The sequence below is a fragment of the Zeugodacus cucurbitae genome, chromosome 6 (genome assembly GCF_028554725.1).
Source record: "Zeugodacus cucurbitae isolate PBARC_wt_2022May chromosome 6, idZeuCucr1.2, whole genome shotgun sequence".
NCBI lineage: Eukaryota > Metazoa > Arthropoda > Insecta > Diptera > Tephritidae > Zeugodacus > Zeugodacus cucurbitae.
In genome coordinates this window covers 10,881,564-10,902,205 of record NC_071671.1, presented here as the reverse complement: position 1 = coordinate 10,902,205, position 20,642 = coordinate 10,881,564, and the positions used below count along the sequence as shown (strand labels likewise).

The window sequence follows — 20,642 nt, the reverse complement described above, 5'->3', positions numbered from 1 at the left end:
AAACACTGTAACAAAGCACAAGGAAGGTCAACACTAGGCAGTACATAGTCAGTGTGACGTTGAGGAAGACTTGAAAAATACGATAAATGAGTAAATATGCGGAAAAGCGCTACGGTGCGGTGAGTCAGGCCTGCGTCAAGCAAAAATAACATGTGAGGGCAGTTTTGAAATGCTAAATAGAATTGTAAATAATATGTGGGTAAAAAAATATAAAAAAAAAAAATAAATTAAAAAAAATATAAATTTCAAAAATAAAAGTTAAAAAATAAAAAAAAATATATATAAATTAATAAAAAAAAAAATAAAAAAAATATAAAAATCAAAAATAAAAATTAAAAAACAATATAAAAAAATAAAAATTAATGAAAAAATATAAAAAATAAAATAAAAAATAAAATAAAAAAAATATAAAAATCAAAAATAAAAATTAAAAAAAAAATATATAAAAAAATAAAAATAAAATTAAAAAATATAAAAATCAAAAATAAAAATAAAAATAAATTTTGTTTTTTAATATTAAAAAAAAAAACTCAAAGCTTCAGTTACGCTTAAAAAGTATAAATTAGTAAATGTCGCATTAGCTTCATGCACTCAACCTAGACTTTGTAAGCTTTGTAGTGTTTGCATATCTATACAAACTCTCTTACTCCTCGTGCGTTCTTTGTTTTGATAAGTCTGTTGACTTTTTCCTGTCATATACACCCTGTAATATATAAGTACTCATGACTTATTTACTTGTGATTTTTTCACTACTTCATATTTGTTTTTACAATTTGCTTGTTTACACTTGGAGTACGCGCCGTGCATACATTGTTACAGAAAAAAACTGTAAACAGCAACATAATATATACATAAGCGTTTATGTATGTATGTATGTCAGCAAATGACATTAACCGCGTAAATTCTTTAAAATGTATATAGTAGAGTGTACGTATGTATGTGTGTATGTATATGTTATGGGCACACTTGCGCCTACACCGCCAGCCGTGTTCCATAAACATATCCGCTTCCAGCGCACATATCACAGATTACATAAGCTTATATGTATTTAATGGCGCCTTGGCAGTGATAAGTCACAAGTTGGGTAAATTGTTTGTTACTTCGACGCCTTTGTAGCACTCATAGGCGCGCCTTTTGAAATGCACCAGCTTCATGAATGATTGATCTATGCGTTGATAGGCTTGATCAGTTTGCTTTTAGTTGGATTTCTTTACGCCTGCTCTTGGGAGCTGGAAGTGTTGGCTTTTCTTTTGAAAAGGTTGAACATCATTGACCATTATTAAGAAAGACAAATTTGTTGAGACTTTTTTTCGAGATTTTAAAACATTTTTTTGAGAAATATCTTACATTAGACTTGCTTGGTTTTGTAAGCTGGTACTAAAGGATACTTCGTCAGTGAGCTCTAAAAGTGTAAGAAACCGTATTATCATCTCAGCTTAGAATAGCTTAGAACAAAAGTTACATTTGTTGTTGTTGTTTTGAAAGATTTTGACTGAGTTTATTTGAAAATTTCCTAGTATTTATAATTTCACGTTCAAGTCTTGTAGTTTAACGAGTATTATTTTGACGTTTGGTTACAAATGTGCTAGATTAATGATATTGAAGGATAGAAGACAAATTTGTATTTTGAAAGATCCGAAAATGATGTAAAATCATTATTGTTGCCTTCTTAATTTATTAACATTTTTCTAAAAATATTTAATTCATTCCAAAATTGTCCTGGAAATAGAATACAAATATTATTTTAAGAGAGAAACTATATATAATTTCCTTAAACTCTTGTTGGAGTGTAGTACCAGGAATTCCACATATTATAAGTGTGGAGCCCAACTTAATTTTTTTTGGGTAATCTAGTTGGTAATGATTTTAATATTTATGTTTTTTTGTGTTGTTGTTGTTGCTTTTTATTATATCTAAAACTATATGCTAGTTCGACACGATTTTAGACAGCTTAAATTAACCGAAGTTTCAGCTTTGCTGCAATTTTTCATCGAAATACATATAAAATGTGCTTTAGTACCGTACAAAAATTGTATGAAGTCAGATTTTGAGATTTTTTTGCATTCGAAAAATCAAAATAAAATTATATGATAATTTATTGTAGATTTAAACACACCTACATTAATAGAGAAGTTTCACAAAATGTCGAAATACGCAAGCACGAACAGGGTGAATGACTATGTGCTAGATCGTTAGATCAACAAGACATTTCTAGCATAACAACACCTGAGTTCAACACAACAACGTGATTAAAAAATCTAGCAAATTAAATGTATAAAAAATTTAAGCTATGTGTCATCCATCAATGGAAAAAAATTTAGTCAGCTAACTTAGACAGTAATTAAATTTAATTTGCCATAAAAAAGCACATAATCACTCACAGCAATTGACAATCTTGGTAGCAACAATTAAATACACTTGGAAAAAAAAAAACAAAAAAAGTAAATGATATATGCCGTATAATGAAATGCTAAAATGCACAAGTTGAAGTAAAAAAAAATTATTTATTTTGTTTTGTATTTTATTTTTGCTTTTTTATTTTTATTTTTTTAATTATTTTTATTTTTTTTTAATTATTTTTATTTATTTTTTTATTTTTTTTTTTTTTTTGCTTTTCGTCAGCGAAAAAGTTCAACGTCTTCGCAAACAGGCGATTGCAATTTCATTCTAATTAACGCGTCAGCGTCACTTTAACCTTGAACGCGTTTAACAACGCACAAATAAAACACACACACACACACATGCATATTGCACACTACCATATATGCTACATATGCACATATAGCACATTACTGCAAGCAGCGAACGCATTAGCGCTGCTGCTGCTCTGTATCAAATAGTCGAATTAAAATGTATATGGCTTGACGAATAAAAAAATCTATATATATATACATACTAGGTGTGTGTGCTATGTACTTAGATTTTCGTGTATTTTCGTTTACGAGCGCGCGAATGACACTTGCAGTGCAACAACAAAATGGCAGCGTGCGCAGCTCTTAGCAGTTCCTTAATTATATTTCGGTTATTTAGCGGAGTTTTTTCGCTTTTAGAATTCTCGCGGCATTTTTAGAAATCTCTTTTAATTTTCGTTTGTTCGCTAGTCTTTGTATTTTTAAATGCGCGAAAAATTTGTATTTTTTTGTGCAAATTTCTGCGGTGTGTCAGCTAGTTGCTTTTGTTGAGTGAGAGACTAATTTTAATTTAGTGATTTTTATTTTAATTTCTTATTTTCAAAATTGAAAATCAACAAGTTGGTTGAACTTTCAGGGGCGTATTTTAGTTTACGAAAGTAAATTTTTTGTTTCGAAAAAAAAAAAATGTATTGGTGAAGTACTGATTGAAGTTGATTAGAGGAGGTTTACTGTAAGATTCTTCTAGTTTAATATCAAAAAAGAAGAACAATTGATTTTTTAATATATAAATTGAAATTTTAATTAAAAAAAAAAAAAAAATTTTGGTGAAGTACTGCTTGAAGTTGCTTATAGGTTTTCGGTAAGATTCTTCTATTTTAACATCTAAAGAGAAGAACTATTGATTTTTTTTAATTTCAATTGAATTATTAATTAAAAAAAAATGCTTAAACTCTACTTCAATCCTATAGTATTTTCTAAAAATCCATCTTACTTATAATCTTTGACCTCGCCTTAGCTGTTTCTAGCCTCGTATTCGAAAATTGTATGTTTCCTAACCCTAAAGTGCTCTTCAAAAAGAGCTTGGGTAAACTTTTTGTACTCGAAAAGATGATAACTTCGTAATTTCTGAACTTGTGAAACGTTTCATTCGTACATTGCATGCTTCAAAGCCTGACTCTTGCATTTTTTCAAGTTTCTCAACAGCCACTACTATTCTAAAGCGCACACAACGGCCTCGTACTTGGCCTACTCTTCGAATTGTTTTTCGTGATTGGTTTTAAACTTAATTTATGCGCATATGACAAATGCCTGCATATTTATTAGAACCAAACCGGTTGCCTACACACAACAGCTGTTGGGCGCTTGTTGTGCTGTCAACCAAATTTTAGGCTTGTTGCCATTTTCCGTTAGCAAAGTGAAGGTTTTCAGTCGAATTAAAGGTGAACGAATTAAGATGTGGTTAATTTAAATTGCTGCAGCTGTAAAAACATAATAATTTAGATCATTTGAATATATTAAAAAATAATAGCTTAATATTCAAAATCTGCCTACAGTGTTGCCTGCAGTTGCTAGGTGAATAAGCTTTAATGAAAAATGAAGCGGCTATATAATATATATACATATATGTAAATATTTATGTAGATTAATAATATTAAAAAAAAATAAATATTTAAAAATCGAAAAATCAATAATGAAATGCATTTGGCTTAAAAAAATTAAAATTAAAAAAAATTAAAATTGAAACAATTATTATTTGATTGGCTGTCCCGTATTTATTTGAATGCAATATTTCCAGTATTTTTGAAAAATACAAAAAATACCCAGAAGTACCAATAACATGCGCTAAATACTAAGTAAACTCGTATAATTATATAAGGCGATTTAATAAGAAGAAAATCTAGAAAGAATTTTAATACAATGAATGCTCAACCAGTTCAAGTGACTCGAAACAAGAAAAAGTATGTACAAAAAAATGCAAAGAAAGCAGTTTAAAACTTGATTGGAACACACTCTAACTTATGCCTTCATCTCTGCCATCTCTCTTTCTCTTTTTTTGTGTCTCATTTCAGTGACAAAGCGCGCATTTTAAGTTCGCAGAAACAGCTATACAAATAAAATAATTTTTTTTGAGGCCGTATTAAACACACTCAGCCACACACACACACACACACAAGCCACAGAATTTTTGTCGTCGAATTTCTGGCATTTATTTAAATTTTTGAAATTTTATTTTTCATTATTGATTTTAGATTTGAAACAAGTGCATGCAATTTAGCAATAAAATCAAATATTCCAGTGCAAAAATATAAATCGCAAGCATGTATTTCGTGCACAAATTAGTACGCAAAAAGTAAAGAAATACAAAAAAAACAAAAACAAGAAAAAGTGAAATATTATTGAAAGCAAAATTTACACACAATAATTTTTTCCAAAGAAAAGTGTTAAAAAGTAGTTGAAGAAATCAAACTACGCTTTCAACATAAACACCCAAAAACACACACACACCCAAAACCAACCAACCAATCAACCAACTACAACCACCGTGACCGGCCACGCGCAAACAACAATGATGAAGCGACGTTGGTCGAATAACGGCGGTTTCGCCTTTCGCATGCTGGAAGAATCCTCCACCGAGGTGAGCTCATCCTCCACTGGACTCGTGCTTAGCACAGCACTGTCGCCCTCACCGCTCGACTCACCGGTCTATGGCGAGCAGGATCTGTGGTATGATGCCGCTTTCAATGGACCTGGCGGCCACAGCGTGATCACATCGGCGCATGGTTGTGCCGCTTTGCTGCCGCCACAAACCACAATAATACCGTTACCACCGTTAGGCGGCTTGAACAATATGAATGCTGGCAATGCAACAAATGGCGGCAATTTTGGTAACGGTAATGTTGGTGGTGGTGGCAATGGCGGCGTAATGGGCCATGGCAATCAGCTGAGCAATGGTCAACTTGCTAATCAACAAAATGCACACAATAATAATAACAATTTGAATATGCACAACAATAACAATACGAATATGTTGCATGCAACACTTAATCAGGGCTTAATGAATGGTTTGATGGGTAGTGTGTTGGGTGGCAATGCTGCTGGCATGCAGCACAACGTACTCAACATGCAACAGCATACGCCGCGCAGCGATTCGGCGAATTCGATATCGTCAGGTAAGTGACGGAAAGGGGTTGTGGGGGAAATGGTTCATGAATTTTTGAGCAGAAAAAAAATTTATTTGTTATAATTTGATTTTTTTAAAAAATTATAAAATACGCAATTTTCAAAACGCAAAGATTTTTAAAATTTCGAAAATCATTACACAATTTTTTTAAATTCGAAAATCATTACAATTTTTTTTTTTAATAAAAATTTTTTGCTAAAAAGTACACAAATTTCAAACATTAAAATTTTTAAAATTTCAAATTTACAAAAAAATTTTTTTTTGTATAATTTTTTTTCCTTACAAACAAAAAAAAAAAAAAATTTTTCTTCTAAATAAATATAAATTTTTATTTCGAACCTAAAAGTTCTCGAAATTAATTTTTCATAATTTTGATTTAAAAAGTACTCAATACAATTTCAAAACGCAAAGATTTTTAAAATTTCGAAAATCATTATTTTGTTTTTCTCCATAAAAAATCGTATTTCGAAACTAAAATTTACAAAAATTATTTTTAATATATTTATGTGGCACATTGACTATATCACTCTCCCAGCATGTGCTGCTGCGTTTGTCACTCACCAATGCAACTCTGCTGTGCAGCACACCCGCAGCGTTGCAGGATTAACGCTTAATTTTGAGGTCGAGGCTACCAGTTGCTGCATAGCATATTTAGATTTGACAGCGTCTTCACTGCTTCAATGACCCTGCTCTATAATGCAACAGCTGCACTTAGTTCTATATACATATATACTATATATATTAAGTACATACAGGATAATCAGAGCGATTTGTATGTAGTAAATGCTTTTAGCATGACGCTTTGAGTTCACGACACGAGCGCATTTTCGTTGCACCGCATCCAGGCTACCCTCAGTAAATTATATATACATATATATGTGTATATATGCAGCCCTGCTATCATTTGCCCTTGACCGCTTGTGCTCTAGTGCACTACTTTAGTTAAAGGACGAGGTGAAAAGACTCTAAGTGCACATATCGTATGTAAAGTTTTTACAGTTACTATTTATAGCTTATGTTCTTATATACATACATACATATGTAGATATTGATGTATATGTAGGTATGTAAATAATAAGTGTGCCACTTTTAGTGTTTGTGGCTGATATTAGTTTTTGTTTGACGTTCACAAACTGGGGCAAGGGCAGCAGCAGCAGCAACCACGTATTACGCGCGTTGCCATTTTGTTGTTGTACAACATTTCAGGGTCACTTGCAAATTTTGCTGCATTTTTTTTGCACTTTCCGCTTTAGGCTTTAGGCTTTTGTGGCATGACTTTTTTCGGCATTTCACCCTCATTGCTTGCTTGCTATATATACATACATATGTACTTGTAAGTTCTCCTTCACTTTACTGCCGTTGTTTTTGTTTTAACACTAGTAATTACTCTGTGTTGTTTTGGTTCTTTTGGCCATTTTGGGCGAATTTTGTGAATTGGAGCGTGACAATTGTCGTTCCTCTAAAACCAACAAAATTAAATTACCCACATTTCTCATAATTTCACACACAGCTTAATGGCGTACATGCAAATCGTGAAATTATGTAAATTTGCGGCAAAACTTTTTTTTGGTGTGCTGCTATCTGCTTTCGCATAGCTCTAATGCGCTTACAGTATGCAAAAACTGAACAAGTGCAAAAGCGAGTTTGGCATTTTGTGGGCTTAATTCTTTCTATTTTCATGCTTTTTTATATTTTGTGAAAGCTATATTGATTTCGAGCTAGTTTTGGTTAGATCGGTGCTGAAAGTAAATGCTCCGGTCAAGCAATTTTGCTTTTTGAGGTTTACAGGCGTTAAGGTGAGTCTCAAAATTTCAAAAAAAAAAAAAAAATTCGGTCCAATTTATGGCGGAATTTTGAACAAAAAAGTGAGTTTTTTCGTTAAAAATCTTCCGAAAATTCCAATTTCAATATTTTCTTTTTTTCTTCGTTCATTAATTTCTTTATACATTTACTATCGAAATATTTTTGTTTTATTGTTGACAGATGAACCAATAATGAGTTATGCTGTCCATGGCAAGAGCTTTTTTTGTACACGTCATGAGAGATGAGCTACCAGCAGCTGAGTTTTCGGAGTTTTTAAATAAAAATATCAAAAAATACTGTTTAAATACGTGTCTTTGATATACTCAATTTTTAAATGCAATTAAAAAAAACATTGTAAAAATACCTTTGATTTCAGCCTCCGACCTAACCACTTAATATGAACTTCGAATGAATTGACTTTTCGAGCCTATAAATGAATATTTCGCAGTTAAGCCAACATTTCGTTAACTTCGAGCGAAAAAATCCAATTCCAATTGGAATAATTAATTAATTTTGTCACCATATGGACGAAAACTAAAAATAATCGGATAATCTATACTTACCTCTTTGATCTTTATGATATTTAACTAATTTACTATTAATTTATATTCCATATTTTTTGAAAATATTTAATTAGCTCCGTAGTATTTACTATAAATTGCTACATACACACCACCCCTCATCCCAATAGCACTATCCACACTCGAATTCACTTTAGCAGTATAATATGAATCTTATATGTACTCATACAAAATCCATACTCTCCTCTGCCACAAAAGCAATGTTCAATAGTCGCAATCAACACCCCTACAATACAATATAGTTCACCTTCAAAAGGTCAAGATCACATGCAGATGCTTGTCCTCACTTCAATTCAGGTCACCAGTAACATCAGCGGCACTCAAAATTTAGGCCACTCACACAGTATATAGTGTTCGGATGAAAAATCAAAAACCAAAACACACACGAGTACAGGGGTGTTGGAGAAAAGGAGCGTACAAAATTTTCGTACATTGCGCCAGTAACCCAATTCCAGTTCAATGTTAATGCAACGAACCCGCACATGCACGAGTGCAGCACGACGAATTCGGCTAACGAACGATTGTCATGTATGAATGAAGTTTTTTGTAGCGACGAAGGACGGACACAGCGTGTAATAGCAATAAACGAACGCATTCGCTCGGTTGCCTGCCTGCAATAAAGCGCAACGAAGCGCAAGCGAACTTGCAATTTGGGCGAGTACACACGAGTATATCTGCTGGCATTTCCTTTTGCAAGTTTTCTCCGTTTCTTCGCGCATATGCATATACTTATAAGTGAGTAATCGTCGTATGATCGTTCCAGCAGCGTACGCTTGTCTGCGTGACCACTCGCTTGCAACCCTGTCCACATAACGGTGCTTGCAGTGATGCAATTTGTGCCAATGAAGCGCAAATGTCATTGTCACCTTATGGCCGTGTGTCGCCAGCCGCAAAAAGCAGTCGGCAGTCGGTCAGCTGCGGCGGCTGGGTCTCCAGTCACGTTGTATGCGTTTGCGCAAGCACGAAGGACACGAAGCCTTGGCACAAGTGCGCAAAATGGAATTTCTTTCTCTTTTTTATATTTTTGCATTGCATTTTAGTATCGGTTTCTATGTATTTTTTATTGAAAGCTTCTTCGTATTGCATCGCCTTACGGTCCTTTGTTGTTGTTGCACACATTTCTTCGGTGTCAACAAAGGCAACGCATGTTTGCTTGCTTGTTGCATATATTGCTGGTGTTGTTGCTTATGTTGATGTTGCTGTTTCTTGTCACTGAAAGGGGTGACCGACCGACCGACGACCACCGTCCAAATGTTTGCCGCACGCAACTGCATTTTTCTTGCGCTTCTTCGCATTGTTGGCAGTGCTTTTTTTGCATTTTGTTTTTGTTTCTACACTTTTCTGCCGTTTTATATTTAATTTCGTGTTTGCCATGCACGAGCAATGACATTCCCTACGACGTGTGACGTTCGCAAAGCTCCACTGTGTGTGTACGAGTACGTGCGACAGGGTTGCATGCGGCTAATTGCACTACGGCATGGCTACGGCTTCGCTTGAGTGCATTTTGCAATGCATGTTGCACAAACAAACACACACAAATACATGATTATAACGGCTCATATGAGTTAAAATTGCATGTGTATTTGTATACTATTTGGTTTATCGCTTGTTTGCCATTGTTTATGCGACTGCCTGTCAATTTAACGCTACGTTGAGTTTTTTGTATTTGTTTTTGTTTTTGCTTTTTTCCCGCACTTGCTTTCTCACTTTTGTTGTTTGTTGCTGCTGCATTCACTATGCATTTGTGTGCATTCATTTTGATAGCTTGGTTGGTCCTACCTCAAGAAGTTTTGCATTTAATCGACACGATGCATTCGCTCGCCACAATGCAGGCGAGTAAATGCAAACATACATATCAACACACATACATACATACATTTATATAAACATACATATTTAAGCTGTTGTTGTTGTTGTCGCAGCAGCTTTTCGCTTGCAGTTGATAGCATTGTTCGAACGCATTAAAAAATTGTTTTTTTTTCCATTCATTTTATACGAAACTGCATCTCACTTATTTTTTTATTTTATTTTCTTATTTTATTTTCTTATTTTATTACCCATTCTCCTTTACTTATGCTCCGCGCCTTGAACAGCTTTTTTTATTTCTTGCCTTTTTTCTGCAATTGAATTTCGCGCCTGCCTCTCGCAGTCATCCATCTTTGCCATTTATGCCTGTCATATGGGCGTCACTCGCTGGCATTTCGTCAAGGCTTTGTACATAACGGTGTTACCCGCCTCTTTACCAATTTTTTTTGTGCCGTTTATGCTTTTCATTATATATTATGACTTCGATTTATTTTGTATTCTCCTGCATATTGGTGCCACCGCTCGTGGTGTTGTTGTCAAATCAATCATCTGCTTAAATAGTCGTTGCGAAATATGATTTAAGATGTGGTATTTTATGGTCGTCGCTCGCTTTTTGCCCAAAATTTTTTTGGTTGCAATACATCTTAAAAAGGCGTGCACCTTACGGTTATGTCTCATGTACAACTGCCATATGTTGAGCTGTAAAAATATTATTAATGCGTGTTGAGGCACTAACCTTAGATTTAGCATGTGGTGTGCTTGAAGCGGAAAAAATTAAGTGCGCAAATTTTTGTTGCAAGAAGCCGTTAATTTTAGCGTATTTTTTCAAGAATATTTTTTTTAGAAATTTCAAAATCAGAGCGTTCATTGTTTTTACAAGGGTTCAATGTGGAATAATCGGAACTCTTCGGAGTTGCCTGATTTTTGAAGGGGTTAGGTTGGTTTTAAAATTTCTAAATTAGAAAAATAAAATTTTCTTATCTCAAAATCAATTTTTTAAGTCGGTGGACCCGATTTCCCGAAAAGTTATGAGTCGATTAATATTTTTTAAATTTGCTATGTTCATGTCAATGTCAAGTTTTGCATTGTTCTCATTGCTTAAATAGTTGAAGTTTTTTTATTAAAAAAAAAAATTATTTAAAGCAAATGTAATACAACTGGATATAATATTGGCAGAAAAAACTATAAAAAAAATATTTTGGTTGAAAAAAACTTCAAAATTTCTTTAAATAATGTTAGCATTTTTTTTTGAGGCATTAACCAACTTCAAATGTTTTGAATTTTCTTCTTAAAATAATGTTAAAATTTTTTGTTCACACCGACCTTAATATTTTGTGTCTTCGATTTTGTGTCAAAGTTCAATTTTTGGAGTTGGCTAACCAGTGAACTTGTATCAAATCACAAATTTGTTTCTCTGAGCTACAAAAATCAACGCAAATACAAACCACATACTCAATCAGTGCACAGCAGCTCGAAAGAAAGCCTCTGCTTAAACACTTGCAATTTGTATGCAATGCCGCCTGCAACCTAAGCTTTTTACAAGAAATACACTAATCGCATGCGAGAATTACCTTTTCACTGCAAAGCAATAAATATTTCATATGTTTGTGCATGAAATTTGCATATCCCAAGCATGAGTACGCTACAAAAATCGCCAATCGATTACAAAGTGCCACACAAAGACGCACGGCGTCCGTCCGCATAGCGAAATGCCCGCATGGCAATGCAATGCTGCAACTAATGCCAAAAACGCCGTTACAACTGCACTACTGCATGCCTAGTTAGAGTTGTGAGTGAGCACATAACTGCTTACATACATACTCACCTATCCAATAGCCGAGTAATAGCAACTAGCGAATCAGCGGCGACGGCGACCCACGATGACTACTCGTTCACATAGCGGCGTACATGTTGTCAATGATAAAAGCCAATAAAAAAGCGAAAGAAAAACAACAACAGCAACAACGCTGGTAGTAGTAATATTATTCAGTAAACGTGCATCAGAAATATCAAGCGACAAAATTGAGGTCAATGGTTTGATTACTTGGAAATTGTAGAAATTAAAATGTGTTGGCTTGCGAGAGTAGTTTGGGGGGCGCAACGCGTAAAAGCGTACGTGAGTATGCAATGCAATGTGCATAAGTCAGTAACTGTGCAGTTATTTTATTGAATATGTGTGTATGTATGTATGTATGTATGTATTTATATGAATATATTGGTTTTGCAGTGCGTTGGGCAAGACTTCTCAACGCCGTCATTTACATACAATATTTCTTATTCTTTTATTTTCTTATTTGCATTTATTTGCTTATGTAGTTAGTTGACAGTTTTATGCGTTTCACAATGAATCCGGTTTTCGGTAAACAATTTTCGAGCGTAATATATGAGGTTTAGAAGAAAAAATAAAATTTAAATAAAAATATTTTTTTTATTAATTTTTAAAAATTATTTACTGTATTTAATTTTTTATATTTATTTTAAAATTTGTTTATATATTTTTTTAATATAATATATTAACTACTCATAAGTATATATTTACATGTACATATATATGTACATATTCCTATCAATTATGTTGTCACATGATCCAAAGTAGCTGTTTTGAAAACTTTGACATTGACTTGTTGCGCTGCGACTTTGACTTTTGTTTTCAAATTCAATGTAGTCACAAGCGTATGTATGTAATTATAGATGTCTGCACATAAAATGCAGCTTGCAGCTGTATTTCTATGCTGCTTTACGCAAAATAACGTGCTTTTTCGGCATTTCGCTGGATTTGACTTTGTTGTGTATATGACAAGACATAACTACATTTACTGTGTTTTTGATTTCAAATTCGCATTTGTATGACAAGAAACGTGCCGAAAGTCCGTAAAATATAAAAATCGAAAAAAAAATTATTTTGTATTACAATTATTTGGCTTGTAAGCGTGTTTATAAATTTAATCATCATTGTTGTGGGTGTGTTTCAGCACTAACAAGTCAAAAACAACAAAAAAAATATTTAAAAAAAATGTTAAAAAATATTATTCCATATATTTTTGTCTATATGCATGTATGTAAGAAAAGCTTTTCACGCCGCAACCTTGACACAATTGCGCATATTTACTGGCTAAAAGTACCTATACACGCTAAACAAAAGGCTATTTTTCGCTATATTTTGCGGTGACTTTTGCAAAGCTGCACAGGGTTGCATAGCATAAACCTTGAATTGTCATTTTTATTGATGGCAGCAATTTAGTTGATTCATACACAGACAAAGCATGAATTTTTTCTAGAAAAAATATTAATAAAATTACAAAAATAACAGCAACAAAGTGGAAAAAATTACAAAAAAAACAACAACAAAATTGTAAAAAAAAAATTCAAAAATAACAACACAAATCAGCAAAAATTACAACAAAATGGTAAAAGAAATCTCAAAAATGACAATAATAAAATAGTAAAAATATTCAAAAATAACAAGAACAAAGTGGTAAAAAAATTAAAAAATACAAAAACAAAATAGTAAAAAGTTTCTAAAAATGACAACAAAATAGCAAAAATTTTAAAGCTTATTCATTTGAATATAAATATCTTAAATTGCATTAGTGACGCAGCAAAATTAGATTTTTTGAATTTTTTATACAAGTTTATGACTAAATAGATTTTAATTTTATATCTCAAACTAGCGTGCGTTTGCCAATTGTCGAAAAATTTGTATTATTGGTAATTCATTGTCATTTTTTGTTTGTGTTCTAATTTTCACGATTCAGTTTTATATTCCACACTTTCTTCAATTTTGCTTAAAATTGCGATTTTATTACGCCAATTCTAGCATTTCTCATTAGACTTTAGCTTGCGACATGCGATTCGCTTTTGATGTTATGGCGTGATGAGCTCATTATGTGCCCGAAAAAAGCATGTAGTGTTGCTGCGCAGCTGTCAAATGTCAGTTAGCGCATGTTAAATGCATAAATGCCATACGAATGTATATTTATCCACTTTACTGCTTCCCTTCCACACACAAAATGCTATGGCAAAGGTTGCCTTTGTACTATTTGCTGTTTTAATTGCATTTTTATGCTGCATCTTTTGTTAATTATTTTTTGTTAACTTACGTGATACTAAGATTTTTTTAATTTTAATGCTTTTTTATTATAATTACACATTAGAGTATAACAAGCAGCGCTTACCTACCTGTTGCTTCCATTATATAAGCTGATTTTTTGCTACTGACAGTTTTGGGTAAATTCCAGCTAATTATTATACATACATACATATAAAATTTGCGTAATCTTGCAGTTTTCATATTCTTCTTTAATTCATTTATGTTGTTCTGTAATTATTTACAATGTCTGTTGGCGCAGAAGTCAAATGTAGCTACTAAAAACAAGTATATATACTAGAAGGAGGTATGGATATACAAATGTACATATATACTTATTTTAACTTATATACATACTTATGTATATATATATAATATGTATTCCCAGCAGGGTGACGTGATATTTTCGCTTTTGAAGTCACTTCTGTCAGTATTAAAGAAAGTAATTATTCTAGAACAGATTTTAGGATAGCAAATATAATTTATTTTAACATTTCTTGAGAGCTATGGAGCTATTCAGGCCTATTTAAAGTATTCTTTCGATTTTATTAAATTATTTATAGAAATATTTTCATTATTAAATAAAATAAATATAAATAAAATAAAATAAAATTAAATTAAAATTAAATTAAAAAAAAATGAAATAAAATAAAATAGAATAAAATAGAATAAAATAGAATAGAATAGAATAGAATAGAATAGAATAGAATAGAATAGAAGAGAATAGAATAGAATAGAATAGAATAGAATAGAATAGAATAGAATAGAATAGAATAGAATAGAATAGAATAGAATAGAATAGAATAGAATAGAATAGAATAGAATAGAATAAAATAAAATAAAATAAAAAATAAAATAAAATAAAATAAAATAAAATAAAATAAAATAAAATAAAATAAATTAAATAAAATAAAATAAAATAAAACAAAATAAATGAAATGAAATGAAATGAAATGAAACTAAATTATATAAAATAAAAGAAAATAAAATAAAATAAAATAAAAAAAAAAATAAAAAATAAAAAAAAAATAAAATAAAATTAATAAAAAATAATAATAGTAAAATAAAGTTATTAAATTAAACAAATATTACTAATAAATAAATAATCACACAAAAAGTTAGTAGACTCAACTAAATGCAACACTTTTGCAAGCAAGCAAAAAATTACACGCCGCAAAGAAATCAAAGAGAAACGTGTGCAAAATGCAGTGCGCTGTGTAGCTAAAACAACGTTGCAGTTGTGTTGTGTGATGCTGGAGAAAAGAGCAAAAAAAAATCAAGACTTTCACCGTTTAACTTGCTTTCCACAGCATTACAATAAACAACAACAAAACACATGCACATTGTACTATTAAACTTGAACTGTATATTGAAGAAAACTGGCTGTGAAAATATATGTATGCGTGTATATAGATAAATGGATACCGTTGTTGCATGAGCACAAGACAAGCGCACATACCTACATTTGTATGTCTGTATTGAGTTGCTCAAGAAACAGCCACACAGCATGCAGCGTTCACGTTCTGCTGTTGAAAATGAAAACTTGTTTTCTTCAAGCATTTGTATGAGCTATGGACTTGAACCTGGCTTGACTTGACTTGACTTGATTTGCTTACCAAAAGCAGCGTTTGTAAGACACATTAAAAATTGGCGTAAGCAGTTTCTATAATTTGAGGACGACTGGTCTCGACTAGATTTTGTGTCAGAAGAAAGTGAATTGCTTATGCTTGTAAACAAAATAAAACTAAGCCCGGCTTGATTGATGATAAAGAGTCTAAAAGTCGCAAATGAAAAAAGTAGTGGAATGAAAATAAAGTTAAAAAAATATATATCTAAAAAAAAAATATATGTATATAAAAGGAAATATTAAAAAAGTAAATAACAAAAAGTAATGTTTATCATAAAATTCCACCAAAAAAGCAAAAATCATGTGAAATTTGTTTAAAAACTATTTTTTAAATTTATTTGTGGTTTATAAAAAAATCTTGGTCCGAAAAAATGCATTTCTACAAATTCTCCGTTGATTAATTTGGCATAGATCCTTAAAGATGTACATAGGTATAAAAATACATGTGTATATACCCACCATACCCAACAGCCACTCAAATCTTTGTCAACACAAAATCTTCTTGCGTTCATTGCACGAAAAACAATTGTGTGTGGGTGTTGCCATTTAAATGGAACAATTAAAATTTTACAAAGCAGCAAATTCATAAAGCATTAAAATTTGTGTTGTTGTGGCGAAATGGTGGTGCATAAATCACGCTAAATAGTAATGTCACACATACCGACAAATGCGTAGCATGTTTAATTGTTGTTTTTGTATAATGCTGTGTTATAGTAAATTTCTTATTTACGCACACAATTCTTTAAATTAATCAATTGTCTACTTATTGCACATACACCAATGAAATTTAATCAAACCACCACCACCCTTGCTACCGCCTCATTCATCATTCATGCTCAGCTGTGTGCGTACAATCAAGCCATACATAAATTGTATTTGTTGTATATAAAAATAAATATGTATACGCATACATATTTAACAACAACAACAACAATATTAACAATTCATATCTTTAACCTATATACCCACAAACAAGAAGAAGCAGAGAACAAAAAAAAAAAACAAAAAAAAAAGCGGCGAAATATCGCACAACCGCAAAAATCATCGGAAATAATATGTGTCAGTAGTACAAAAATCCAAAAATTGCCTACAGACTGCATGTACACACATATGTATATTTGTTGCTTTACTAGCATTTTTGCAAACATTCTGCGACCACAACAACAACACGCTATATAACTATAAATATCATATCATAAATTGCTTTTGTTTCTTTATATTTATTTTCACTACAACTATGCGATAGCGCAGTCGCGTTGTTTGTTGTTGTTTTTTTGTTATTTTCTCCAAAGCAATTTGTTGTTGTTTTGTTTTTTTACGCTACCGGCTTATTTATTTAGCGTCTATTTAGCACTGTTTGTTCGCTTAAGTGTAGGGAATTGCTCTAGAATTTCTTCATAGTTCTTCATAGTGAGTGGGAGAGCGTTGTATACTAAACTAATTTTAATCTTTTTGTTGTGCTTTTGTTATTGGTAGTTGTAAGTATTTGCTTATCAACGAGTGCTATATTTGCTAGTAGCATCAAACTTGCGTGCTCGCAGCACTTACGTAATTTTCCGGGCTCGCTATTGATATCGTCTCTTTTTGTATTATTTATTGTATTATTTTCTAATAGAACACTCACTGTTTAGTTACGCTCTTCACTATTTCTAGTATAAACTATTTCTTCTATTTCTATAGCAAGACTTTAAGCTTACTTCCTCTAACTGTCAAAATTCTGTTTACATTTGATTTTACTTTTAGCGCATTTGGAATTTGTATTCAATTGGCATCAGCCACATTTATGTAATTCAAGATGGCTCGCGCTCTTTTCGATTACATCAGTGGTATTGTAATGTAGATTACGGGTACTTACACTCTAAGTAATGTACGTGATAAGGCCATTGTATACTTTGTAATGAAATTTATTGTTTCAATAGCAATTTTGTTACATTTTGTTGCCTATCTGTAAGCGCTTATGCCTAGGCGCATTTTATCAGTTATTCTTCGCAATCAAAATGTTATAGCTCAAGTACTGTGGGTTTGTGCGTAATATATAGGGCTAACTGTAGTGCAAAAACAACAACAACAGATTCTTTTATATGCTCTTTTATACAAATATATTTTTATTCAAAAGCTTTATGTGTTATGCTGTTCAATTTAAGTGGTTGAGAGCCCTAAAATTTGAGGGGTTTCAAACATTTTTTCCGAAAAAATATTATTCTAAGAATTCGTACACATATTATGGTAACTTTGAAGAGTATTGAATAATTTTTTATTTGTAAAAAATAAAAATTTTTTAAGCTGATACAGCAGATCTTCAAGAACCTTTCCCAAAATGTGGTTTAGGGTGACCACTATAACTCTGAAGTGGTTCATCTGAAATGAAAAAAATCAAACGGATTTCGTTAACGTTATGTATTTTCTAGTAATTAATGGAAGGTATACTCAAAACATTTTAATTTTTGTTTTTTTGACAAAATGGCGGCTTCTAAAAAATCATTTTTTTCGATAATTTTGCCCTTAACTTGTGTAAAAAACAATTTTTATCAGTAATAAAAAAGCTTCAATTATTACAAGAAAATAGAGTTCAGAAGCCTGTGCAAAACTTTGACACTAAACGGTTCAGCCATTTTCGAGAAATCTTGGTCACCTTGAAAGTCAGTTTTGAGAAAAACTTTAAAGCTAATGTTTTTTTTTTATTTTTTTTTATTAATTTTTAGTTTTTTACTACTTTCAAATTCTCTGACGCGTCGTAGCAATCATGCGTGTAACTTCAAAAATAACCGTGGGATTAACTTAAAATTTTAGATTTTTTAAATCCTAAAATCCCTAAAATTTCTCTCATTGTTTTAACGTTTTTAATTGAGAAATCCAAAATCCTTCGATCAAGTTCTTGTAAATTGTGTCTCGAAGATTTTATCAATAATTGAATTGAGTTCTTGATAAATCTTGACAACCGACTTTGAAAACACAGATTTTAATAAAATAATAAATATCGATTTTATTTCTACGTGAAACCCAAGTAACCCCTTAATTTTTTTGTAGCATTTTTAGACAGCCAAATTAATTGTTCAATTAAAATTTTAATTGAGAAACCCTTTTTTTGCCTTATTACTCGATAACCGATCAGCTGCTATAAATTTTTGTTTGTAAATCGATCTTAAGCATTTTAATCGAGCAGAGGCCGGTTAATTGCTAAATTAGCTCCTGTCTAAAACGCTGTTAGATCATAGATATTAGAAATGAAAGTTTACAAAAATCTGCTTAGCAAATCATTTATAATACATATGATTCAGGTTGAAAATATATCATCATATAACAGCTAGAAAGCTTCTCAAAGCGTTTGCTAATTGATGCATTATACATAGTCATTTACATATCTTCATACATATGCACATGCATATTGCCCAGTGACTGCACTTTATTCGCTATTTACATAAAAACACTGTGTATAATTATTATTATTATTGTTTTTGCTTTTACTATTTAGAAAAAATAATTTTCTTTCACTTTTATTATTATTACGACAACCAAGCAACTATTTATTATTAGCATATATTATTGCAGCGGCCGGCAGCAGACGACGTCGTCACTGCACTGTCGATGCCGCCGCTACCGCCGTAAAGTGGTTGTAGTAGTTGTTGTTGTTGTAGTAGTTTTGCCATTTTCTATTTTTATTTTATTTTAATTTCATTTTGTGTCATTAACCTATAAAAACGTGTTCGCGGTAATCGCACATGAACGATTGAACGTCGGTGGTTCGGTCAGCACACCGAGCGCTGCTCTTATATGCATATAGAGAGGTGTATGTATGTATGTGAGTAGTGTACCGAAATGAGCTGATTTTTCGCTGTTATGTTTGTAATGGTTTTTGTAGTGCGCTCAATGCTGTTGTTGGCAATGACACAAGCAGCGCTGCTGGCGTTGACGTCACTGCACTTTTGCCAAAGGCAGCGCATAGCAGTGCACTTGACTTGAGTTGACTGCTGTGAAATGCGAGCACACGTGCAAATGCATAGAAGAATGCTCGCTCTCTTTCGTTCTCATTCTCTTTCCCTCGTTATAAAGTGCATATTATGCATTTGAGACAGTGCAAGTGCAAAGTGCAAGGCAATTTTCGTTGACAGTGGCCCTTTGGTGTGCGCTGCCACTGCGCTGTTTGGTTGTATGCATTTGTTGTTTGTGTGTTTTTCTGTTTTCTTTTCTTTCATTTGCAAACTGTGAAAAGTCAACAATGTTGGACAAGCAAAAAAAAAAAAAATAACAAAAATGTGAAATTGCTATAAATAGTTTTCAGACAGCCGCGGTGTTGATGAATGACGTCATTTGACATTTTTTCCTTTTCAAATGCAATGAATAAAATATTTTCTTGGTATTTCTTTACTTTATATTAGTTAATTATTGACTTTCGCCTAGTTGGGGTAATGAACTAAGCTGCACATGCAATTATATATATAGTAGAAGTATGTATGAATATATATATTTACTTATATTTATATACTATATTATGTGTTGCAGTCATTATATTGTATTAATTAGTAATTTATTTTATCTAAAATTAAACTTTTTCTTTAGCTGAGTAGCTACTTACTGTGACACTATGCAATTAGCGCAATTATAAATCCTTATACGATCTATATAGCAATATACATATGTATGCCTGTTTGCAAATACTTTTGATCGGGGATGCGCGCTGCCATGCCGCCGAACGCCTGTGCCGGCATCCATTTTATTTCAAATATTTAAGTGGTCAGTGCGACTGCAAGAGAATTCAGTGCATATGGCGACTGCGTTCATTATAGGCGAGCGTACATACATACATACGTCACATATCGCATGAGAGTTACTGCGAGTATATGTTGAACTGCACGACGCCTGTGGTGGGTTAGTGTGGTAAAGTCACTGCAACCACTTATCAGCTACGCACACAACTGCGCGCTTC

The 20,642-nt window shown here is 32.1% G+C and overlaps 3 protein-coding genes across 9 annotated transcripts in view; all 3 read left to right on the top strand.

The window, feature by feature from the left end:
• LOC114803800 (putative uncharacterized protein DDB_G0286901) overlaps positions 1-4,847 on the top strand; it is a 38,183-nt gene extending 33,336 nt beyond the window's left edge. The window contains exon 2 of the mRNA XM_029039421.2: positions 4,703-4,847. Within this exon, the coding sequence (XP_028895254.1) occupies positions 4,703-4,722 (20 nt within the window). The 3' untranslated portion in view covers positions 4,723-4,847. The remainder of the gene's footprint in view (positions 1-4,702) is intronic.
• Positions 1-20,642, top strand: part of LOC105210926 (ecdysone receptor) — a 326,137-nt gene that overhangs the window by 223,109 nt on the left and 82,386 nt on the right. The gene's annotated exons all lie outside the window — the stretch shown is intronic.
• Positions 1-20,642, top strand: part of LOC128922704 (ecdysone receptor-like) — an 88,290-nt gene that overhangs the window by 38,677 nt on the left and 28,971 nt on the right. For 2 of the 3 annotated variants that reach the window (XM_054234172.1, XM_054234174.1), the window contains exon 2: positions 4,883-5,803. In XM_054234172.1, coding sequence (XP_054090147.1) covers positions 5,200-5,803 — 604 coding nt within the window. In that variant the 5' untranslated portion in view covers positions 4,883-5,199. Of the gene's footprint in view, positions 1-4,882; positions 5,804-7,797; positions 14,646-20,642 lie in introns of those variants that run through there. The other variant, XM_054234173.1, reaches the window with a different exon arrangement.